The sequence below is a fragment of the Capra hircus genome, chromosome 17, assembly GCF_001704415.2.
Source record: "Capra hircus breed San Clemente chromosome 17, ASM170441v1, whole genome shotgun sequence".
NCBI lineage: Eukaryota > Metazoa > Chordata > Mammalia > Artiodactyla > Bovidae > Capra > Capra hircus.
This window is the reverse complement of record NC_030824.1, coordinates 9,787,994-9,812,738: the sequence shown is the minus strand read 5'-3', so window position 1 is coordinate 9,812,738 and position 24,745 is coordinate 9,787,994. Positions and strand designations below refer to the sequence as shown.

Below are 24,745 nucleotides of genomic sequence, written 5' to 3'. Positions count from 1 at the left end.
ACTGAGTGCTGAGAAGACTAAAATGGTCCCGTTGTGCCTCTCTGAAGGGCTTTGGGTTGCTCACTTTATCCATGCTGGTCTTCATCCACTGTACACACATCACTTAGCGTGTGGTTATAAACTGCCCTTCATTCTTCTATAAGGAATTTGTTCTGGTCCCTTTAAGTACATCACAAACCCTGTACGAATGTCCCACAGTTCCCTATCTATGGATCTAAGGCAAGTTCAGGTGTCTCGAGGGGTCTGGTCACTGGCAAACAGCAGATGTGAACTTAGACTGGTTCTTTTCCATGCCTCAACCTCAGACCACAGCACTTTCCTTTGTCCTTGTTCTGGGCCAGAATAGTGGTGCATTCCAACATCAGCTCACTGATACTAACCACGTGTCCTACAACAATTCAATTCAGTTCTGACACTGCCTGGAGATGGTGTAGACCCTAAAGGTTAAAGGGCAAAGTCCAAACAAGATTGTTCCCATTCCCTGGTGGCTCAGATGGTAAAGCTTCTGCCCACAATGAGGGAGATCTGGGTTTGATCCCTGGGTTGGGAAGATCCCTTGAAGAAGGAAATGGCAACCCACTCCAGTCTTCTTGCCTGAAAAATCCCATGGACAGAGGACCCTGGTAGGCTACAGTCCATGCAGTCTCAAAGAGTTGGACACGACTGAGCAACTGAACTTCCACATCCCAGCTGCAAGTGGGGTCCTCAGACAACTCGGACTTAGCTGCAAATTCAAGGATTCCCACGACCCCCCTTTCAGGTTAAATAATTCATAGAATGACTCATAGAACTCAGGAAAGGGCTATTTTTACAATCACTGTTCTATATAAAATATACAAATGAACAGCCAGATGGAGAGATACATAGGAGAGGAGGGCTGGCAGGCTCAGGAGCACAGAAGCTGCCTTCCCCCCATCTTTGTGATACATTCATATGCTCACCAGACAACCAGGAAGCCTTGTTGTCTAGAGTTTTCATTAGGGTTTCATTACAAAGGGACAGTTGATTAAATCACTGGCCGTGTGCTTGGCTTCGATCTCCAGCCCTCCTGTCCTCTTGGAAGGTTGGTAGTGGGTGGGGCTGAACGTTTCAAGATTCCTCACATGCTTGGCATTTCAGGCATGGCCAATCCATCCTTTGAGACTAAGGACCCACACCTCATTAGCACAACACAGGGAGGGTTGGAAGGGGCTCCTCCAAATACAAAAGACAGCCCAAATCAGGAAGTTCCAAGGGTTTCTGAAGCTCTTTGCCAGGAACTGGCGACAAAGACCAGATCTATTCTTGTTTATCTGACAGTTGGTATATGTGGTAGTAATCAAACATTAAGTGGATTTATGAAGTTAACACATTTAGACTTCCAAGTGTCTTGAAAGCCAAAGCCAGAGGAGAAAGCCTTTAGATTTGGCAAGAAGAAGCTCACAGATGTGGGGGAAAAGGTAGGCTCAGAAGGAAATGACAACAGTCATACTTATGTAATACATGTCTATCTGCATTAAACAACTGCTGATGTCTATCTAAATATCTGTCTCAACAGTCACAATCAGTGTGCAGTTGTAAGCAGAGCCTGGCTCACTACTGGCTTAGGAGACCTTGATTTGGCAGGGCCCCACGGAGTTCTGTGTATGGACAGGAAGAGACGGGAGGCGGGCGAGGTGGGGGAGTATGAGGGCGAGATGACAGAATCACAGGAACCAAGGGCCAGGAAAAGGGTTTCACTCTGGGAAGAGACCCCTCCTCTAAGACTTAAAGGAAAAGGAAGGAGTTAATCGGAAAAGTACGGGAGGGTTCACAAATATGGCACACGTAAAGCTGGATGAGAGCAGATATGTTAATAGCAGAGGTCACTCACGGAACGAGATTTCAGCGAGGTGAGGCGAGATGTCACGGAGGACGTGGAGGTGATGATTTCAAGAGGAGTTGAAGAAGCTTAGGAAGAGGTAATGGGGCCCGTCAAGGGAGGCGTGTGTTACTCTTTTATACCATGAACTGATTCTTTAAAAGCTATTGCTTGATGGCCTCTAGAAGCTTCCCCCAGCATTACTAGTCCAGGAATCTATGACTTCTGAGTAAGTGCATCTCATTGACCATGGAATACATCCCTGCTCCACAACTTCCTGGTGTCTGCACTCTCTTGAAAGAAAGAAAGAAATGTATGTGCAGGAATAAAACATATCCAAGCAGTCAGAACCACTGGTGAAAAGACACAGGAAAAAGATAGAAGAAGTGTATCTGAGAAGGTGATGATAACCAGGGACAATTTGGGGGTACTTGTTGACAGAGAAACTGATGGGAGAACCAAGTATACCTGGGGCAGGTATCTTGAAAGGAGGTGGAGCTTTGAACACGTGTGGCAGGCACTCTTGGTTGACTGACCCAACCCCCATCCATGGCTGTCTTCACCGCTGCCCTTTTTGGAGTCACTTTTAAGCTGCAAGCAACGCATGGCAATGGTTCCGGGTAATGAAACATAAGACTTTGCTGGATTAGGCTTCGAATAAGACACCCTGTGGGTAGGTGTTCTCCACTTTTCTGTCCCTCCAGCCTGATGGTGAACCCCCCACGCAGAGGTGCAACAGCTACTCTCAGTGCCAGGAAGACTCAGCTAGACAACACAAGAGGGCGGAGCCAGAAGGAGCCAGGGATGAGCGTGCCCTGGGTGATGCTCGGCCATCTCTGGAGACATTTTTTTTTAAAAGAATTGATTTACTTATTTGGCTGTGACAGGTCTTTCTCATCGTGGCACACGGGCTTTCCGGTTGTGTTGCATGGGTTCCAGAGTGTGTGAGCCTAGGTGTCTTGCAGCACGTGGGATCTTAATTCCCCGACCAGGGATTGAACCCATGTGCCCTGCACTGCAAGGCAGACTCTTAACAGGGAAATCCCTGGAGATGTTTTTGACTATTGCCCTCGGGGGTGGTGCGCCCGCATCTCCTGGGTAGGGAACCAGGGGCTGCTGCTCAACATCTTACACTGCTTACACCATGAAGAACTATCCAGGCCTGAATACCAACTGTCACGGTGGAGACAATCTGCTCCCGGGGAAAGCCTGATGGAGCTGTTGAGTGAGTCCTGTATTACCCGCCTTAGGATTTCATCAAATGGGACCAAAAAAAGCCAATCGTTTAAGCGCCTGTGTAGAGCTATCTGTAATGTGTGGCTGAGTGAATCTCAAGTTCCTAGAGCAGAGGAAGCTCTTGGATGGAAGCCCATCCCGGGGTAATCTCCAGATGACACTTCTTTAGATGAATTTCCTGGGCACTTTCCACGGTTGTATGGGACATCCCGACTTATCTTTGAAGCAGAGAGAAGACAACCATTCAGTCGCTTCTTTCGCTAGAAGATGCCAACACCAACGGTCCCCTCCACCCACGTCGCCAGTAGGATCGGCTGGGTCCAAGATCACAGGCCTAAACGAGAGGTTAGGAGTCATTAGAGACATGCTTTTTCAGAACTGGTGGCCTCAGAATTAGGGGCCCATTCTCTTTTCCATGATAAAACAATGCGTCTTTCTAGCTTAGATATCAGTCATTCCAATGTACTGAAACAGTTCGAAAGGATTTCCTAGAATTAAATCATATTTGTCATAAAACTTTAGAAAGCTATTTGTTATTACGCACATGAAGGCATGATATAAACATCTCCCCATGCTGGTGCAACTGAAATATGATTTATCATTTAATCAACTCTATTTCCCAGGGGGCTCAGTGATTAAAGAAAGAACCTGTCTGCCAACACAGGAGATACAAGTTTGATCCTTGGGTTGGGAAGATCCCCTGGAGGAGGAAATGGCAACCTACTCCAGTATTCTTGCCTGAGAAATCTCATGGACAGAGGAGCCTGGTGGGCTAGAGTCCGTGCGGCTGCGAAGAGTCGGACGTGACTGAGTGACCGGGCGCACACTGTCAAGCTGGTCACACCATGGCTGGCAAGCCACGGTATCTTTCTCTCTCTTTTTTTCCCCCTCCTTCCTCCATTCTTTCTCAATGTTCCTTTCTTTTCTCTTGCTTCCCTTGTTTTGGTTCCCTGCTGCTGGCGCTGAGTGGATGCACGAAGATTCCTTCCTATTCTTGAGGATAACTGATTTGTAGGATGGAGATGGGAACCCGACCTAACAAATAACCTGCAGGATCCTTCAGCAGTGAATAACAGCACTATTTCTCAGGGACACTCTTCCAACTCCCACACCTTTTAGACCTGCTAACGGATCCCTGCTTTTCCTTCTGACCTAGAAAGATGAAAGCAACTCAGGACCTGGTACCCTGGTCCTTCCCTCTCTGTTCCTCCTGGATGACATTTCCCCTGCCTCCCTGGAGACCATGGGAGGTTCTGACGGTCAGCACAGTTCCCTTCTCAGTTTCATATGAGGAATAATGAATCAGGGCCCCTGGGAGGTGAATTCTGGTCACCAAAACAGTGTTGGAGGGAATAAGGTTAAGAAACAGAGCGGTTTGGGGCACCTGGTTCTCTGGATCTGGGTCAGGAGGAAGTTCCTCAGAATCTCATCATCAAAACTGTAGTTGACCGTCCAGAAGACACAGAGATGCTGATATTGTATGACCAACTCCAGGACAGTCCGGAAACCTTCAGCCGTGTCAAAATCCTGTGCCCCACTCCCCATCTCCCAGGCGTAGATGGTGAGCAGCTCCAAGGCGTACTTAGGGGGCAGAGACCCCTTTTGCTTCAACTTGCTTTCACACTGAGGGAAGAGTGGAAACATCAGACGATAGCGGTTAAAGCAGGGAGGTGACACGCGCGTAGCAAGAAGGTGCACCGAAGGATGCTGCGGCCACAGCAGAACAACCGAGTCACGAGACTCAGCCCTGGGGGGACGGGTCTGCTGGGGCCTGAGAAGGGCCACTCTGCAGCTCAAAGGCAGCTGCGCAGGCTTCTTTGCTGAACTGTGCCTTTATGTGCTTTCCCAGAGTTATAACACAGTCTTCTTGTGGATTTCGGTGGCTCGGACGGTAGAGAATCTGCCCGCAATGAGGGAGACCTAAGTTCCATCTCTGGGTTGGAAAGATCCCCTCTAGGAGGGCATGGCAACCCACTCCAGTATTCTTGCCTGGGGAATGCCATGGACAGAGGAGCCTGGCGGGCTACAGTCTGTGGGGCCGCAGAGTCGGACACAACTTAGCCACTAACACTTTCACCACTTCCAAAAGCCCCAGTCTGTGCTAATTATGTGGCCAGACATTCCACCTCCATCATTCATTCCTGATCCTCCAACGTCCCTACCCAGCAGGCAGAGGTCACCACGGTGAAGTGAAGTGACTTTCCCAAGGTCACCCGGGAGCCCTGAGTCCTCTGAGCTCCCTGGGGCTCGGCATAGACACAGATTCAGTCTTTTCCAGCTTCGGGAATCTGGACACAGAAAGGGAACATCTCCCGAAAGAGCAGCTATTGTGTGGGGCTCAGAAAGTGCCCCCATGAGCTGATGGAAGTGAAGGGAGGTAAACCAGTATAGGAAATGCAGCCCCTGGTGCCGCCTGTCACTCCAACCTGCCTTCCAAGAGTAGCGTCTGTGTGTGTTATGGGCACTCATCAGTAGGTAAGCCATGGTGGCGACTTGCAAGCATGCACATCCCGACTTCATCCTCCCTTCGGCTCCAGAATTCTTTGGGTGCCAGAGCAAAGACAAAATAAGCCACATGCAGCAGCTTTGTGGGTGTGAGGGGCTTGCATGTGACCCGACTCAATGGGGTCAGGGATGTGAACGCCACTAAGACACGCAGGTTAAGAGCGGGAAGATTCCTTAATGTGGTTCCGTCCCCTCCCAGCATGGGCAAGTGTGAGCACCAGGTAAGTGCTGGTTTCGTGGTCACAGAGTACTGATAAAAATAAAGACCAGGACGGTCCGGTGGCTAAGAACCTGCCTGCCAGTGCAGAGGACTCGCATTCAATCCCCGGTCTGGGAAGACCTCACATGCAGCGGGGCAACTGAGCCCCAAGTGCTACTGAAGCCTGCATGCCTAGGGCTTGTGCTCCAGCACAAGAGAAGCCACCGCAGTGAGAAGCCCACACACTGCCGCTCAAGAGTAGCCCCTGCTCGCTGCAACTGGAGAGAGCCCACGTGCAGCAACAGTGCAGCCCACATGCAGCCCACGCCCAGTGCAAGCAGAAATCAACACAATCAGGGCTTCCCTGGTGGCTCAGTGGTAAAGAATCTGCCCGCCAGTGTAGAAGACACAAGTTTGATCCCTGGTCTGGGAAGATCCCGCATGTGGCGGGGCAACTGAGGCCATGCACCACGACTACCGGGCCTGCGCTCTAAAGCCCGGGAGCTGCAACTGCTGAGCCCACGTGCTGCAGCTGCCGTGCACCGAGAGCCCGTGCTCCACAACAGGAGAAGCCACCACAGTGAGAAGCCCGTGCACCGCGCCAGACAGTAGCCCCCACCTGCCGCAACTAGAGAAAAGCCCAGACCGCAACCAAGACCCGGTAAAGCCAAAAATAAGAAGAAGCATCTTTAAAAATACAATAAATAGAGAATTGAAAATAGTAATAATGAGGTGGCTCTAGGAAAAGAGCCGTCATACCCCTTTGTACCAGTGCTTCACCAGGCGGATTAAATCCTTCAGTTTTGGGGGCAGGGAGCGAACAAAATTGCGCTGTAGCTTCGTGAAACACACAGAAAACTCTCCCCCCAGGACATCAGAAGGTTTGTACAAACAGATGAGTTCAGCATAGGTCCTGGGGCTGGGTGTGGAGCCAGACTTCAGTTCACCTAGCATGGGCAAGAAATTTACATTATGCTACAGTCTCTCTAGACAGTAACAGATCTCAAAACACTGTTAATATAATTTAATCCTGGGAAATTACTTTGAAATCTATTAGTGTATGTAAACTACTGATGCCTAATATCTCCAGAGTAGTGAGTTATTAAAAATTATGTGGTTTATATGACTATAGATGGCATTATTAAAGGGTTATCTAGATCTGCACTGTCCTACAGGGTAGTCATCAGCCAAGATGGCTATTTGCATTCAAACTCATTAAAGGAAAATTGAAAAATTTAGTTCCTCAGTAGCACTAGCCATAGTTCAAGCTCTCCATAGGACATTTTTGTTATTGCAGAAAGGCTTTCTGGACAGTGCTAACCTGAACTTTGGAAACTCTGGCCCCCAGATGACATCTGGCCCCTTTCTTGTTTTTATAAATAAAGCTTTATTGGAGCACAGTCATGCTCACTTATTAATGTATTGCCTATGACTGCTTTCAAGCTACAAAGGCAGAGTTGAGTAGTTGTGATGGATACACTATAGTCCTTAAAGCTGAAAATATTTGCTCTCTTATCTTTTATAGGGCTTCCCTGGTGGCTCAGATGGTAAGGAACCTGCCTGCAATGCAGGAGACCCAGGCTTGAAAAAGTTAGCTGACCCCCAATCTATATACTGTCATTTCCTCTCTAAAGACACTAAGAACCATTCAGAAGGAAAGGACCAGAGTATTCTTGATTTTGATTTGGAAAATGCCTGACACACCCTTGGTTTATTTTAATACATTATTGTGTATCTGTCACTTACAAATGGAATTTCCAAAGGAAATTTTTGCCTATGATTGAAAGTGAACACCCAGATTTCCTGTTTTTGCCTCAGAATTTCTCCCAGAGTCTATTTTTAAAATCTCCTTCCCTAATACTTGAGGCATTTTATCTATAAATGTGTACTGAATTCCTGTGTACCTCATTTTTTGATCTGAGACGACAATGGCACCCCACTCCAGTACTCTTGCCTGGAAAATCCCGTGGATGGAGGACTCTGGTGCTGCAGTCCCTGGGGTCACTGCAAGTCGGACACGACTGAGCGGCTTCACTTTCATTTTTCACTTTCATCATTTGAGAAGGAAATGGCAACCCACTCCAGTGTTCTTGCCTGGAGAATCCCAGGGACAGGGGAACCTGGTAGGCTGCTGTCTATGTGGTCTCATAGAGTCGACTGAAGTGACTTAGCAGCAGCAGCAGCAGCAGCAGCAGCAGCAAGTGATACCCTGGGAATATACGATGCAGGTTCTGGCTGTTGCTGTTGTTGAGTCACTAAGTCGTGTCAGACTCTGCGGCCCCATGGACTGCAGCCTTCCAGGCTCCTCTGTCCATGGGATTCTCTAGGCAAGAGTACTGGAGTGGGTTGCCATTTCCTCCTCCAGGGGATCTTCCCAACCCAGGGATCGAACCTGCATCTCCTGCATTGGCAGGCAGATTCTTTACCACTGAACCACCAGGGAAGCTCTCTGGCCTTCATCAGGATACTTGAATGAGGATAAAAAAGCACACAGGTGTAATATGCTGGTGTCCTTATGTCACCTGTTGGGGCACTGGACCCAAGACTGATTAGTAAGTCATGTGACTTTCCCTCTACCCCGCCCCTGCCTCCATCACACCAGAATCCTTCTTCCTTCTTCCATCACGCCAGAAGCCTCTTCCAGAGGCTCAAAGCTCGGGAGTCTCACCCAGGGCATTAAATGCAGGCAGCACATCAAAGTCAACACTTTCATTGAGGACTTTGGATTTCAGAGTGAAGCTCAGCACCCAGGGAGGCTTCCATTTTGAAATCTCAAACTTCACTTCAAAATCCTTCTGCTGCTGACAGGCTTCCAGCTGCTCATGGATTTCCTTGATGATGTTGCAGCTTTCGTTTTTCGGGGAGGTGTAGCTTTTCAGCGAGTCTGCGAATACTACGAGGCTGGCATCAGAGCCAGTCTTCAGAGCCGTGCCTTTTGCAGTCGACCCCCCCTAGGGAAGAAAGGCAAATTGAGATGCAGCGTTTTCTAGAGCTCGCCCCTCGCCCCTGTGGACTGGCACCCGTCGGGCCAATTGATGAGGTTGCCAGGGGTAGCCCCAAGTTTGTGTCTCCAATTAGGGCTGAGTCCTAAGCAGAGTGTTTCATTTTCCCAAGAAATAGAATCCTCTGATTCCAAAGGTGGTTTGTCCCACACTTTTTGATGTGTGAATTTACCCACAAACAATGGATGGGTTAGTTTTAAATGACCTCCTTCTCAAGTCAACGTCCTAAATACTTCTGGTAAACACTGCATAGCTTTACAGACTCACAGACACAGAGAACAGACTAGTGGTTACAGTGGGGGAAGGGCGGGGGGCAGGGCCGACAGAGGTGGGGTGTAAGGGGTGTAAACTATTAGGGAGGAAATAAGCTGCAGTGACATACTGTGCACCACGGGGAGTAAAGCCACTATCTTATAATAACTGTAAATGGAGGGTGCTCAGTCGCTCAGTCCTGTCTGCCTCTTTGCGACCCCATGGACTGTAGCCCGCCAGGCTCCTCTGTCTATGGAATTCTCCAGGCAAGAGTATTGGAGTGGGTTGTCGTCTTCTCCTCCAGGAGATCTTCCCAACCCAGGGATCGAACATATATCTCCTGGGTTGCAGGTGGATTCTTTACCATGGAGCCACCATTTAAATTACATTTTCTTACAAAATTGTGAATCACTATATCATATACCTTGTGTGCGTGTGCTCACTCACTCAGCTGTGTCTGACTCTTTGCGACCCCATGGACTATAGCCCACCAGGCTCCTCTATCCATGGGATTCTCCAGACAAGAATACTGGAGTAGTTGCCATCTCCTCCTCCAGGGGATCTTCCCAGACACAGGGATCAAACCTGAGTCTCTCGCCTCTCTTGCACTGGCAGGTGGATTCTCTACCACTGTGTCACTAGGGAAGCCCAACTTACTGTATAGCTTACTGTACCTTATATGATATTGTACAGCAACTATACTTGAAACCAATCACTTTAAAAAGAGACCATAGTGAGAAAAAAATATCCTCAACTAATAGTAAAAATCTAAAATTTTCCCACTGCAAGTGATACAGTACAATCGAAGCATGGGCAAGGAGGGCCAAGCAGCCATCCTCCACCTCTGTGTCAACCTTGGAGGTTAACGCAGAATCGTAAGTCTGTTGTGATCGGGAACCCCCTGGTGGTCCAGTGGTTAGAACTCAGTGCTCTCAATGCCGTGGGTTCAGTATCTGGTGGGGGAATAAAGACCCTGCGAGAGGAAGGTAAACTTCCAAACTCATTCTATGAGGCCACCATCACCCTAATACCAAAACCTGACAAAGATGCCACAAAAAAAAGAAAACTACAGGCCAATATCACTGATGAACATAGATGCAAAAATCCTTAACAAAATTCTAGCAATCAGAATCCAACAACACATTAAAAAGATCATACACCATGACCAAGTGGGCTTTATCCCAGGGATGCAAGGATTCTTCAATATTCGCAAATCAATCAATGTAATTCACCACATTAACAAACTGAAAAATAAAAGCCATATGATTATCTAAATAGATGCAGAGAAGGCCTTTGACAAAATTCAACATCCATTTATGATAAAAACTCTCCAGAAAGCAGGAATAGAAGGAACATACCTCCACATAATAAAAGCTATATATGACAAACCCACAGCAAACATTATCCGCAATGGTGAAAAATTGAAAGCATTTCCCCTAAAGTCAGGAACAAGACAAGGGTGCCCACTTTCACCGTTACTATTCCACATAGTTCTGGAAGTTTTGGCCACAGAAATCAGAGCAGAAAAAGAAATAAAAGGAATCCAAATTGGAAAAGAAGAAGTAAAACTTTCACTGTTCGCAGATGACATGATCCTCTACATAGAAAACCCTAAAGACTCTACCAGAAAATTACTAGAGCTAATCAATGAATATAGTAAAGTTGCAGGATATAAAATCAACACACAGAAATCCCTTGCATTCCTATACACTAATAATGAGAAAGTAGAAAAAGAAATTAAGGAAACAATTCCATTCACCATTGCAACGAAAAGAATAAAATACTTAGGAATATATCTACCTAAAGAAACTAAAGACCTATATATAGAAAACTATAAAACACTGATGAAAGAAGTCAAAGAGGACACTAATAGATGGAGAAATATACCATGTTCATGGAACGGAAGAATCAATATAGTGAAAATGAGTATACTACCCAAAGCAATTTACAAATTCAATGCAATCCCTATCAAGCTACCAGCCATATTTTTCACAGAACTAGAACAAATAATTTCAAGATTTGTATGGAAATACAAAAAAGCTCAAATAGCCAGATAATCTTGAGAAAGAGGAATGGAACTGGAGGAATCAACTTGCCTGACTTCAGGCTCTACTACAAAGCCACAGTCATCAAGACAGTATGGTACTGGCACAAAGACAGACATATAGATCAATGGAACAAAATAGAAAGCCCAGAGATAAATCCACACACATATGGACACCTTATCTTTGACAAAGGAGGCAAGAATATACAATGGAGTAACGACAATCTCTTTAACAAATGGTGCTGGGAAAACTGGTCAACCACTTGTAAAAGAATGAAACTAGATCACTTTCTAACACCGCACACAAAAATAAACTCAAAATGGATTAAAGATCTAAATGTAAGACCAGAAACTATAAAACTCCTAGAGGAGAACGTAGGCAAAACACTCTCCGACATAAATCACAGCAGGATCCTCTATGATCCACTTCCCAGAATTCTGGAAATAAAAGCAAAAATAAACAAATGGGATCTAATTAAAATTAAAAGCTTCTGCACAACAAAGGAAAATATAAGCAACGTGAAAAGACAGCCTTCTGAATGGGAGAAAATAATAGCAAATGAAGCAACTGACAAACAACTAATCTCAAAAATATACAAGCAACTTACGCAGCTCAATTCCAGAAAAATAAACGACCCAATCAAAAAGTGGGCCAAAGAACTAAATAGACATTTCTCCAAAGAAGATGTACGGATGGCTAACAAACACATGAAAAGATGCTCAACATCACTCATTATGAGAGAAATGCAAATCAAAACCACAATGAGGTACCACTTCACACCAGTCAGAATGGCTGTGATCCAAATATCTGCAAGCAATAAATACTGGAGAGGGTGTGGAGAAAAGGGAACCCGCCTACACTGTTGGTGGGAATGCAAACTAGTACAGCCACTATGGAGAACAGTGTGGAGATTCCTTTAAAAATTGCAAATAGAACTACCTTATGACCCAGCAATCCCACTTCTGGGCATACACACCAAGGAAACCAGAATTGAAAGAGACACATGTACCCCAATGTTCATTGCAGCACTGTTTATAATAGCCAGGACATGGAAACAACCTAGATGTCCATCAGCAGATGAATGGATAAGAAAGCTGTGGTACATATACACAATAGAGTATTACTCAGCCGTTAAAAAGAATTCATTTGAATCAGTTCTGATGAGATGGATGAAACTGGAGCTGATTATACAGAGTGAAGTAAGCCAGAAAGAAAAACACCAATACAGTATACTAACACATATATATGGAATTTAGAAAGATGGCAATGACGACCCTGTATGCAGGACAGCAAAGGAGACACAGATGTGTATAATGGACTTTTGGACTCAGAGGGAGAGGGAGAGGGTGGGATGATTTGGGAGAATGGCATTGTAACAGGTATACTATCATGTAAGAATTGAATTGCCAGTCTATGTCCGACGCAGGATACAGCATGCTTGGGGCTGGCACACGGTGATGACCCACAGAGATATTATGGGGAGGGAGGTGGGAGGGGGGTTCAAGTTTGGGAACGCATGTACACCCATGGTGGATTCATGTCAATGTATGGCAAAACCAATACAGTATTGTAAAGTAAAATAAAAATTAAAAAATAAAAAATAAAAAATCTTCTTTAAAAAAAAAAAAACCCTGCGAGACACACAGCGTGCCCCGCCCCAGGGCCTATCACGAGTGACTTAAGCAGTGCCTCAGCACCCCCCTCCCCACCCCCGAGTACTGGGATCCCAGGCACTGCTCTCCCCAGCTTCCCTCCTGCATCCTTTGCCGCACATTTCCGGTGGTCACAACTCTTGCCGAGATCCAGGGACTGCTTAATTCCCCGCCAAGAACAAAGAAAAAGGCCAGGGCTCACCTGGATAACTTGAATCTTTGTAGTTGAATGTTGAAAGCAATTTTCTTCAAGGAATGAACAGATGATTTTAAGAGCTTTCTTGATCTGGTCTTGGAAAGTCTGGTTGGGCTGGAGAAAGTCCTTGATGAACTTATCTAGCAGATGGCCTGGGGTTATGTAGAGTGGCGTAGGCTGTGGAAGGAGCCAGCTGTGAGATGCCCCCTGCCAGCCACCACCCCCCATCCCGCGTCCTCCCCTGCCTTCTCTGCTCCACCGACCCCTCCCTCCTGCTCTCCAGCCCTCCTGCCGGTACCTTTGTCATCTGAGTTCTCACATCACATACCCTAAGAGCGTGCCTGAGAGTTCCAGGTGGTACCCAAGATCCGCCTGAAACAAAAGCTCCCCTCCTTGCTCCTCCTTACCCCCTAGGAGGGATCTGGCTCCTTCTCCCAAACAGGTTTGTGATGCCCCGGGCTCTGAATCACTCTCTCGTTTCCACTTTCTGTTCTGGCTTCGTCTGCCAATTGCCAGTACCTCCTGTGAACTGCTTCTCCTACTGCCATATCCCTTCCTTATTTTCCCATTGGTTGTGGGTATTGCTGACTCCTGACGATCACACTCATTCCTTTTGTCAAGGTTCTATCAGCCTCTGTTAAACACCCTGTGCCCAGGTGGACTGGCTTTCCAGGCGCTGCTGTAACAAACCACGGTTCTGGAGACTGAACGCCTGAAATCAAAGCATGGGCGGGGCCGGGCTCTCTCCCAAGACTCCGGGGAGAATCCGTCCTCGCATCTTCCCGCTTCCGGCAGTCCTGCAGTCTTCCTTGTCTCGTGGCGGCATCACGCCTACCCCTGCCTCTGTTGTCACGTGACCTCGTCCCCTCTTTGTCCGTCCCTGAGTGTCTTCTTATAACCCAGTCATTGGATTCAGAGCCCACGCTGATCCAGGGTGACCCCTTAATTGATGATACCTGCAAAGACCCTGCTCCCAAAGAAGGTCACACGCTGAGGATCTGGGGGGCGTGAATTTTCCGGGACACTATTCGACCCTTCACGGCAGGGGATGTTGTTCCCTCTAAGTGTGTTGAAGAGAGGGATATCCTGGGGTTAGAGGGGCTGTGTGCTCATTCTGAAGGGGGCAGTTCCCTGCTCTCGAATCAAATGGGGTCGTGGAGAGTGGGATCTGCTCATTCCCTCGCACCTGTGGTCGCTTCTGGAAGGAAACCGTATTCTGATGGGTAAAGGGGTCTGACACCCGCTCAGAAGTGCGGTTCTCTCCTCTTCAGTAGAAAACGTCAGATGGCATGTGCCCTGTGGACCATAGCTCAAGACAGCTCACCCGAGCCTCTTCTCTTTGCTGTTTTGCTCAGGCCTCAGTCTAAAGAGGCAGTTTGCTTCTTGCTCCGGGAGGGGCGGGGGGAAACAGCGATACGCCTCCCCAAAGTCAGCGTCCTGCTCTATGACTCTGCCTACCTTATGCAAAGATGGGACCTTGCAGATATGGTCAGACATGTGCGGATCGACGTGCTTCCCCTTTGGAGGAGGGGAGAGGGGAAGTCAATGCATCTGGCCTCATCATTAGCTCCCATCTCCAGCCTCCCTTCTCGCTCTCACCCCCACCCCCACAGTGTGTGAAGGGAGCTCAGGGCCTGATCCAGCATCTGCTAGGGGGGCCACCACCCACGTCTCCTGGGCTCTGCTCCATTTCACCTGTCTCCACCTTCTCACCTGCTCCTCTCTTGCAGAAACTAATCTCTCGTTTGCAGATGCCCCCGTTCCTTTGTTCAAATTTACACTTCACCATCATTTTAATGGAAGGGAAGGCCCCTAAGGGTGTGTGTACAGACTGAACTGCGTCCTCCTAAAAACTGCATTGAAGTCCCGACCTCTAGCCTCTATTCATGTGACCTTATTTGGAAACAGAGTCTTTGCAAAGAGGTAATCAAGTTAAGGGGCCGCCCCTGGTCGTTCAGTGGTGAAGAATCCACCTGCTAATGCAGGAGGTGCTGGCTTGATCCTCGGGTGAGGACGATCCTCTGGAGCCAGAAACGGCAACCCACTCCAGTATTCTTGCCCAGGAAATCTTGTGGACAGAGGAGCCTTGGGGGCTAGTCCATGGGGTCACAAAAGAGTCGGACAGTGAGCAAACAGTGAAAAGAATCGAGTTGAGATGAGGTCGTTCCTGTAGGCCCCTTATTCTGTATGACTGGGATCCTTATAAGAAGAACAGAGAGACGCAGAGACAGACAAGCATGGAGGGAAGATGTTGTGAAGACGCAAGAGAGGCTCACGCAACAACGGAGGCGGGGACTGGGGTGATGCTGCCAGACGCCAAGGATTTCTTGCAACCATCAGATGCTGGAAGAGGCATGGAGGCACTCTCCCTTGGAGCCTTCAGAGGGAGCACGGTCCTGCTGATGCCTTGATCTTGGGCTTCTAGTCCCCAGAACTGAGACGGAATACATTTCTGTTGCTTTAAGCCACCAGTGTGTGGCACTTTGTCACAGCAGCTCTGGGCAACCAACTTAGGGTGATCTTGGATAGACTGTAGTCCAAGTGTCAGGCGGGCCCTGTCTGCACCAGCACACCAGCTGTGCTGGAAAGTCCTCTCACCAGAACATTCCAAGATGGTCCAGGTGACTCGTTCTCCCTGAGAGAATGCAACCAGTTTTGAGCCTCTTGTTTTAGCAGTAGCCAGCAGGTGTTATCCGTGCTCACATTATAGGTTGGGTCAGTTGGATCCAAGATCACTGGCCTATAAATTCCATTAGGTTAAAAAATAATAATCAGTTGAGTTGCTAGTGGGAGAAGAAATCAGTTTAAGGGAAAGAGGGCTGGACTGGGCACCCAGGAATCTGTATTTTACCTCCTGCATTTCCTCCCAGTTGCTGAAGTGCTTTGTCTAAGATTTCTAGCCTCTGGTCCTGTTCGCTCTGCTTCATGGACATGTTCCATTCATAAGCTAATAAAAGGGTCTCCTCTTTTTGCTGACCTGTCTCCTTAGCCCCTTCTTTCTATGAGGGGAAGTGCTTGCTTTGCGGACAAAAGGGGACAACGGTTTCGAATGTGAGAAATGTTGTAGCATTCCTCTTTCAGACAGACCTCTCTTTGCCTCCTTAACCAGTGCAGCTGGTGTTCTTTTGACAGATTCCCCTGTCTGGGGAAAGTGTGGATGGACTCTCATTCTAAGGGGGCACAGCCTGGCATGCAGATGAAGAGGGAAGGAGAGCCGGAATGGGAAGTTTGGTACCTCGGGGCTTGGAGCTGGCTCAGCAGGATGTTGCGGACAGTCTCATCTCCAAAGTTGTAGTTGACTGTCCAATAGACACACAGCTGCTTCTGCTTCTCGATGAGCCTCAGAACAGTCCTGACACCTTCAGCCATATTGAAGTCCTCCGCTCCACACCCCTGTTCCCAGGCGTAGATCGTAAGCAGCTCCAGGGCATATGGAGGCAGCAGGGAGGAATTGATCAGCTTTTCCTGGCACTGTGAGAGGAGAGAAGGCTGGCAGATAACTTGGGACCCGTGCCAGGGGTCTGAAAGCAAGAAACTAGAAGTCTATAGGGAGTCACCATCCCCTGCTAGCGACCGAAATGATATCACGGCTAAAACCCCATAGACTGACAATAGCAAGTGTCGGCAAGAACGGGGAGCACCTGGAACTATCATACACAGCTGACGGGAGTGTGAACTGGTGCCCCCGTGTGGGAGCGATATTCAGCTGCATTTACTAAAGGTGAATTTATATCTACATGGTCCACATATTTATTCATATATGCCGTGTGTATATGTATACACATGCACATACACAGTCATATATGTAGCTAAGTCGCTTCAGCCGTGTCTGACTCTTTGCAACCCCAGGGACGGTAGCCTGCCAGGCTCCTCTGTCCATGGGGGTCCCCCAGGCAAGCATACTGGAGTGGGTTGCCATGCCCTACTCATGCATATGTATATCTATAAAATATACGAGTATATACTGCATATATAAGGTATATGGACTTCCCAGGTGGAGCAGTAGTAAAAGACTCCACCCCACCAGACAATGCAGGAGATGCAGGAGACATGGGCTGGATCCCTGAGTCAGGGAGATTCCCTGCAGGAAGAAATGGTACCCCTCTCCAGTACTCTTGACTGGGAAATCTCATGCACAGAGGAGCCTGGTGGGCTACAGCCCATGGGGTCGCAGAGAGTTGGACACGACTGAGCACCTGAGTGTGCACGCACATGCATGCGCGCGCGCGCACACACACACACACATAGAGCATGCCTTATAGCACAGCAGCTTCACTCCTGCGTTTTTACCCAAGAGGAACTGACTGCTTAAAGTCACCGAAACAAAAAAAGACGTGTAGGGGAATATCCATTGCAGCCTAATTCATGATAGCCCCAATCTGGGGATGACCCATATGTCCCTTAGCAGTGGACTGCATCCAAGTACAGTGTATTAACGCAATGGAATAGTATCAAACAGTGAAGAACCACTACTCCCTGCAACAACATGGAAAAACCTCTCAGGCCTAATACTGAGCAAAAGGTGGCAGTCGTAAAGTACGGTTAGTATGATTCCGTTGACATCGAGTTTAAAAACAAACAAAACTAGTCTGTGGCGACAGATGTTAGGACAGAGGTTTGTTTGGGAGCAGTATGGACTGGGAGTGCGCAGCCTGCTGGGGTGCAGGAAACGTGCCCTATTTTGATCTGAGGATTGCCTAAAAGGCTACAATAATGCACTGAGCTGTATTCCTTTGTGTGTGTTTGTGTGTTTGTGGCATGTGGGATCTTACTTCCCCTACCAGGGTTCGAACCTGCACCCCCTGGATTGGAACGGTAGTATCCTAACCCCTGGACCACCAGTAAAGTCCTGAGCTGTATTCTTGAATGTGAACATGTTCAGTTCAGTTCAGTTCAGTCACTCAGTTGTATCCAACTCTTTGTGACCCTGTGGACTGTAGCCCACCAGGCTTCTCTGTCCGTGGGATTCTCCAACCAAGAACACCAGAGTGGGTTTCCTCCTCCAGGGGATCTTCCTGGCCCAGGGTCTCTTGCATTGCAGGCGGCTTCTTGACTGCCACCATTCTTAACGTTGTTGTATTGACACTTTACCCAAGATGAATCGTCTCAGTCAAAGGGAAACAGATGATCGATAGCAATGGACACACAATTTGAAATTTACCTTTTGAAGCCAGTGCTTTACCAAGAGGATCAAATCCTTTAGTTTGCTGGGATAGTTGCTAAAAAACTTCTCCTGGAGTTCCGTGAAGCAGACTGAGAACTCACCGGGCCTGGCTTTCACCGTATCCAGGGATCTTTTGAGCTCTCGATAGCTCCAGGGGCTGGACTTCTCACCGAAGCCTGGTGTGAAAGAGAAGCAGAACTTCTGATTTTCGGGGAACCTAGGCTTGGTGAGCCCACAAAGAAGGCTGGATGCAGCCAGACAGCACGCGCTCACTGCTTCATCTAGAAGAGGGTGGGGGTAAAAGGTGAGGGGTGGTCTGTCCTGCTGGATAGTAAAATGTAGTTAGGCTAATACTCAGTAAAGAATGTAATTTAAAAATTCCCCTGTAGTTTACTTTTCTTAGAAATGAAATGAAATGCCACTCAGTCGTGACCAACCATCTGAGCCATCAAGGAAGCCCTGCTTTTCTCAGAAAGCAACCATTACTGTTCGGTCTAGGAGAAGGCGATGGCACCCCACTCCAGTATTCCTGCCTGGAGAATCCCATGGACGGAGGAGCCTGGTAGGCTGCAGTCCATGGGGTCGCTGAGGGTCGGACACGACTGAGCGACTTCACTTTCGCTTTTCACTTTCATGCATTGGAGAAGGAAATGGCAGCCCACTCCAGTGTTCTTGCCTGGAGAATCCCAGGGACGGGGGAGCCTGGTGGGCTGCCGTCTATGAGGTTACACAGAGTCGGACACGACTGAAGTGAGTTAGCAGCAGCAGGGGGTTAAAAAATTAAAAAAAAAAATTAAAAAAAGAGATTCAAGTTTGGAATGTGTCACTCTGCCGCCATCTCGTGGCAGCTCCTGGATACTACATGTGAGGAAGACCTGGTCTTTCCGTTCTTACATCATCCTTGCATGACGGGGAGAAGCCAGCAGAGGGCGCTCTGGCCTTATCTCCAATCACCCTGCTGTGAACCAGAGAAGTTCAGTTCAGTTCAGTCACTCAGTCGTGTCCGACTCTGCGACCCCATGAACCGCAGCACGCCAGGCCTCCCTGTCCATCACCAACTCCCGGAGTCCACTCAAACCCATGTCCATTGTGTCGGTGATGGCATTCAACCATCTCATCCTCTATCGTCCCCTTCTCCTCCTGCCCTCAATCTTTCCCAGCATCAGGTCTTTTCAAATAAGTCAGCTCTTCGTATCAGGTGGCCAAAGTATTGGAGTTTCAGCTTCAACATCAGTCCCTCCAATGAACACCCAGGACTGATCTCCTTTAGGATGGACTTGTTTGATTTCCTTGCAGTCCAAGGGACTCTCAAGAGTCTTTTTTAACACCACAGTTCAAAAGCATCAATTCTTCGGCGCTCAGCTTTCTTTATAGTCCAACTCTCACATCCATACATGATACTGGAAAAACCATAGCCTTGACTGGACTCCGACCTTTGTTGACAAAGTAATGTCTCTGCTTTTGAATATGCTATCTAGGGTGGTAATAACTTTCCTTCCAAGGAGTAAGAATCTTTTAATTTCATGGCTGCAATCACCATCTGCAGTGATTCTGGAGCCCCCCCAAATAAAGTCAGCCACTGTTTCCACTGTTTCCCCATCTGTTTGCCGTGAACCAGAGGAGAGAACATAGGATATCCTACGAATTCTGAGTCACACTGTCTCTTCACCTTGTCTCCAGCCCCTTCTGCTGAAATGGAGCAGGACACCGTGGTCCTTGCCTCCTTCCACCCCCACCATGCTCTCTGTCTGCTTTTTGCCTGGGGAAAACTTTAGTCAAAGGATAAGTTTAACCAGAGAGATGAGAACATGCAGAAACAAAGGAAAAGAGTCAAAGGGGACCAAATAATAATAATGTAGTCATTAAACATAATTGAGCTACAGTCCATGGGGTTGCAAAGATTCAGACTCCACTAAATGACTAACTCAACATTAAGTTTAGTCGAGGACCATTCAGAGTTTCCTTCTCGGGGATTATAGATAACATTCTGAGCCATATCCATGAGCTGTCATATAGATACTGAAACTCCAGGTGGAAAAAGTTAACTACACGACGGCCAAACTTGCCCATTACACGAGCTGCCGCAGTTCTGAGAATGGACCCCAAAGAAAATGGAGACAAGCAGACCCCGGAACTGAAGACAAACTGCACCTAAAGCAATTGAGATGACGCTGCTCAGATCACTGATGACCAGTTTGAAGATGACTGCCAGAGCTGACTGTACTTTTTCTTCATGTAGCCCCCTCCCTCTGTCTAAAAATGCTCGTCCCCACTGACGATCAGCGGGAGGCGTTGACCTTTGGACAGATGTCTGCCCTCCCCCAAAGTTGCTGGCATCTGAAATAAAGCTAACTTTCCTTTCCATCAGCTTGGCCTATTTATTGACTTTGGATGGTGAGCAGCTGGACCCACACACTTTGAGTGAGTAACACTTTGAGTCAGGCATGTATTCTCAATCCTTACTGTCCGAAAGGCCCTGGAAGTTAGCTTTTTCTAGCTTTGATCTTACCGTTGGACAAAGGTGGGTTAGTAGTAGGATCAGGGTGAGAATTCAGGGCTGCCTAACTCACAAACTGCTGCATTTTTTCCTCTGAACTAGGTCACCTTTCTGTGAGTGTGAGTCATCAGGTTCTGTGTGTGTGTGTGTGTGTGTGTGTGTGTGTGTGTGTGTGTCCACCTTGAAGGCACCAGGCCTGACTCTTAAAAGACTCGGGCTTTCATTCTAGTTCTGTCAGTAACTGGGCGTGTGGCCCTGGATACAGTCATTTCTTTCTGATTCCATTTGTTTAATGAGGGGTTGGATGTCAACTCTGATAATTAAGTTTGTGATAATATATATGCCTAATGCTTGAGACTAAGACTCACTATGGTGAGTCTTATCCACCCAATAAACCAACCATCCATCCACCCAGTCAACCATCCTTTCACCCATTCATCCAGTCAACCATCCACTCATCCACCCAGTCAACCATCCATCCATCCATCCAGTCAGCCATCCATCCATCCACCCAGTCAACCATCCTCTCATCCATCCATCCATCCATCCATCCACCCAGTCAACCATCCTCTCATCCATCCATCCATCCATCCATCCACCCAGTCAACCATCCTCTCATCCATCCATCCATCCATCCATCCAGTCAGCCATCCATCCATCCATCCACCCAGTCAACCATCCTCTCATCCATCCATCCAGTCAACCATCCATCCATCCATCCATCCATCCTTCCATCCATCCAGTCAACCATCCTTCCATCCAACCATTGATTCATTCAGACTGTTGCCCATGGAAGATCCTTGCCTTGATGATTAGAGGGCAACTGCAAACCTGCTCTAGCTGAACTTTTCTCAGAGGTTTTCCCCATCCTCTACCTCTAGCCAAAGTTTATTCTAGTTTACGTCTTCACTGTGGTCCGCAGAAAGGCAGCAACCACCATGAAGCTGGTTGAAAATACAGAATTCTGGACCCCAATCTCTTGAATCAGAGCCATCATTTTAACAAGTTTCTCAGGGGATTTGTGTGCATATCACAGTTTGAGGAACTCTAGGTTCTAGAGTCTAGAACATTTCCTCCAAAGTTAGTTAGGAGTTAAAGGAGAGGTCCTAAAGACCAGAGTAAGCTCAAGGTAGGAGGGGTCTTCTCTCTTGAAAGTCTTCCCTGGCGGCTTAAACAGTAAAGAACACGCCTGCACTGCAGGAGATGAGGGTTTGATCCCTGGCTGGGGAAGATCCCTTGGAGAAGAGAATGGCAACCCACTCCAGTATTCTTGCCTGGAGAATTCCATGGATAGAGGAGCCTGGCAGGTTACAGTCCACGGGTCACAAAGAATCGGACACAACTGAGTGATTAGCACTTTCACTTTCTTTTCACTTTCAGTGGTATTTATTCCATCCCCATGCTATCCACCACCCCTTTCATTGGCTTTGTTCTCTTGACAAGCCCTTCCAGACCCACACCTCCAACCCTGCCTGCCACCCTGCACACCCAGGAGGGCTCACCCAGAGGGTTGAAGGCAGGCAGCACGTTGAAAGCGATGCTCTGCCGTTTTGTGGAAAGCTGGACAGTGACCCTAGAGCTCCTATTGGTGTTCTGGAGCTCCATCTTGGCTGCCAGATTCAGCGTGGACTCACAGTGCTTCATCCGTGCCCAGATTTTGCCGAGGAGTTCATATTGTCTTTTTTCCTGGTCCTGGAATTGCTCAAGGTCCCGGAAGAAGACGACAAGGATACCATCGGAGTTGCCTCTCAAGACCGTTCTCCGGCCATAGGAGCCGCCCTGTCAGCAACAGAGAGGCAGATGTGAAAGTCTGAACCCTCTGGGGTCACTGGGCACCCCAACAGGCAGAGGTATTTCTCAACTCGAGCAGAAGTCCCACACGTCTGGTGTTCATCTGTCCACCCAAAGAGCTGAATCAGGACACCCAGAGCAACATTTCCCCCACAAGCCCCAAACAGAAGGCAACTTGGATGACCATCAGCAGGAGAGCAGACACAACAGAATGCATGGCAACAACAAAATGAGAAAACAACAGCTGCACGCAACGACGTGCGCTTCATCGACCGGTGCGTCGAAAACAAAGCCCACACGTTAAAGCCGCGCAGCGCACAGTGCCTCTTAGACAGGGAGACCAACCTGCTCAGTTTTAGCCCCGAGACGTCCATGTCCCAGAAAACCCTTCAGTCGCAGACAAACCCGGAAGGTTGGTCACTCTATACGAAGTTTAAAAACAGGCAAAACTAATCTATGCTGTTAGAAGTCAGGAGAGTGGTTGGCTGGGCTTGAGGGTAATGACTGGACAAGGGGCCCAGGGACTCTTAGGTAGGGGCTGGAAAAATTTTATTTCTTGATCTGGGTATAGGTCACACATGTATGTCTGTGGCAATCCATCAAGCTGTACACAGATCTGTGCACTTGTACATATTTCTTTTAATGAGAAAAAAGTTAACAAATCTGAGAGGTAGGACTGCACAGTGGTTAAGGGTGCATGCTCCCAAACTGTCGCCATTGTTTAGTCGCTAGGGAAGCCCCTTTAGTCGCTCAGTCGTATCCAATTCTGCAGCCCCACCCACTGCTGCCCACCAGGCTCCTCTGTCCACGGGATTTCCCAGGCAAGAATACTGGAGTGGGCTGCCATTTCCTTCTCCAGGGGATCTTCCTGACCCAGGGATCGAACTCATGTCTCTTGCACCTCAGTGTGGATTCTTTACCACGGAGCCACCACGGAAGGCCTTCCAAATAGATTACCTGAGCTTAAAATCCCAGGTCGAATACCAACAAATAATAACTTCCCCAAGCTTCATTTTCCTTATCTGGGCCAAGACAGGAGACACCATGTGTCCAGGTGTCTTTACTCCTAGGGCTAGTGGGTGTGTGTAAGGGCAGAGGCCAGAAAGCACATGACTGCAGAGAAGTGCGATTCTGGTGCTGGAGGGCACGGGGGTGGGGCCGGGCATACATAATCCCCTCCCCACCCTAGGGTCCTGGCAGCTTCCCAGCATCATTTCTTTCTCAAAATTCTAGAATCTTCAGCCTCCACACTAGGGTTTGTGCCAGAGCACCAAACATGTCTAACTGATGAGGCTTCCCGCCTCCTCAGTGTTGAGAAATCACAGAACATCCTTGAATAGTTTTATTGAACTCTTGTAGGCCCAGTTTACTCATCTGTAAAATGGGGAGGATAAAAATGATATAAGTAACCAGAGCTAATTTACTGCTGTGGCTTTGTACCAAGTTCTTGCCAGAACATTATGTGTTTAAGCCTCTTAACACTTGGCACTGACTATTATTCCCCTCCCATTTTACACATTCGGACACTGAGGCACAGAGAGGTTAAGCAACCTACCCCGGGTCACACAGCAGTAAGGGGCAGAATCAGCGCTCTCCCAACCTGTACCCCTAAACTCTACACCCTGTTCCATCATGTCACTCAAGTATGGGCTTAGACAAGGTGATTCTTGCGCACCCAGGGCCCAGAACACAGCAGGTGCTCAGCACCACGTTCTTCTGCCTCCTGGGTCCCAGAAGCACTGACTCCAGCCATCTACTCACTTTGGCCACTCCTGTCACGGTGAGGGACTGGCAGGGTTCCTGCAGGACTGCACAGATGGTGTCCACTGACTGGTCGATGTCTTTCTGACAGTCTTCAGAGGGCCTCAGGTAGTTCTGGATAAACTCCTCCAGTTTCTCAGAAGGCTGTTCATAGAGATGGGACTCCCAGCTGCCCATGGCTCTGACTGGCTGCTGAGATGACAGCTAGTGGCAGAGCGGGAGGCTGAGGAGAATAAGGAATTTCTGTGTGCAGGGGGAGGAGAGGGGAGAAAACCGAAACTCACACCAGGGGAAAAGGAAACTCAGAGTCTTCTGGCCCAACCCATGCCTCGCCCCCAGCCTGTCTGCTGCTCTCAAGGGAGGTTTGTAGTTAAAAACATGGCCCCTTGAGCTGGATTATGAGGGCTTGATATGGGTTAGGTCTGTGTCTTTGAGCACACTGCCAGCCCTTTTTGTACCTTGATCTCCCCATCTGTAAAATGGGGGTAACAGTGGTACCTATCTCACAGGCTTAATACAAAGATTAAAATACTTGCAAAGTGCTTAGAACAGGACCTGGTATATGGCTAGTGCTGTAAAGTGTTTGTAAAGCAAGTAATTTCATA

At 48.1% G+C, this 24,745-nt stretch overlaps 1 protein-coding gene across 1 annotated transcript; it reads right to left on the bottom strand.

Annotated features, from left to right (window-relative positions):
- Positions 629–24,402, bottom strand: LOC102186893 (2'-5'-oligoadenylate synthase 2). Its single transcript, XM_018061163.1, has 10 exons — positions 24,141–24,402; positions 22,091–22,367; positions 18,089–18,267; positions 16,163–16,398; positions 15,526–15,667; positions 12,934–13,104; positions 8,449–8,731; positions 6,540–6,727; positions 4,461–4,699; positions 629–3,410 (listed from the first exon to the last, which is right to left on the bottom strand). The coding sequence occupies exons 1-10, from the start codon at positions 24,315–24,317 to the stop codon at positions 3,242–3,244; spliced, it is 2,061 nt and encodes a 686-aa protein (XP_017916652.1). The 5' UTR covers positions 24,318–24,402; the 3' UTR covers positions 629–3,241.

What these genes read in the sequence shown, in the direction of transcription:
- LOC102186893 (XM_018061163.1), bottom strand. Translation starts at nt 24,317, where the DNA reads ATGGGCAGCTGGGAGTCCCATCTCTATGAACAGCCTTCTGAGAAACTG. An exon ending in GCCTGCATTTAATGCCCTGG is followed by an intron (nt 6,728 to 8,448) that starts GTGAGACTCCCG and finishes TGCCCATGCTAG; the next exon opens with GTGAACTGAAGTCTGGCTCC. An exon ending in TGAAGCACTGGTACAAAGGG is followed by an intron (nt 4,700 to 6,539) that starts GTATGACGGCTC and finishes CTCTTCCCTCAG; the next exon opens with TGTGAAAGCAAGTTGAAGCA.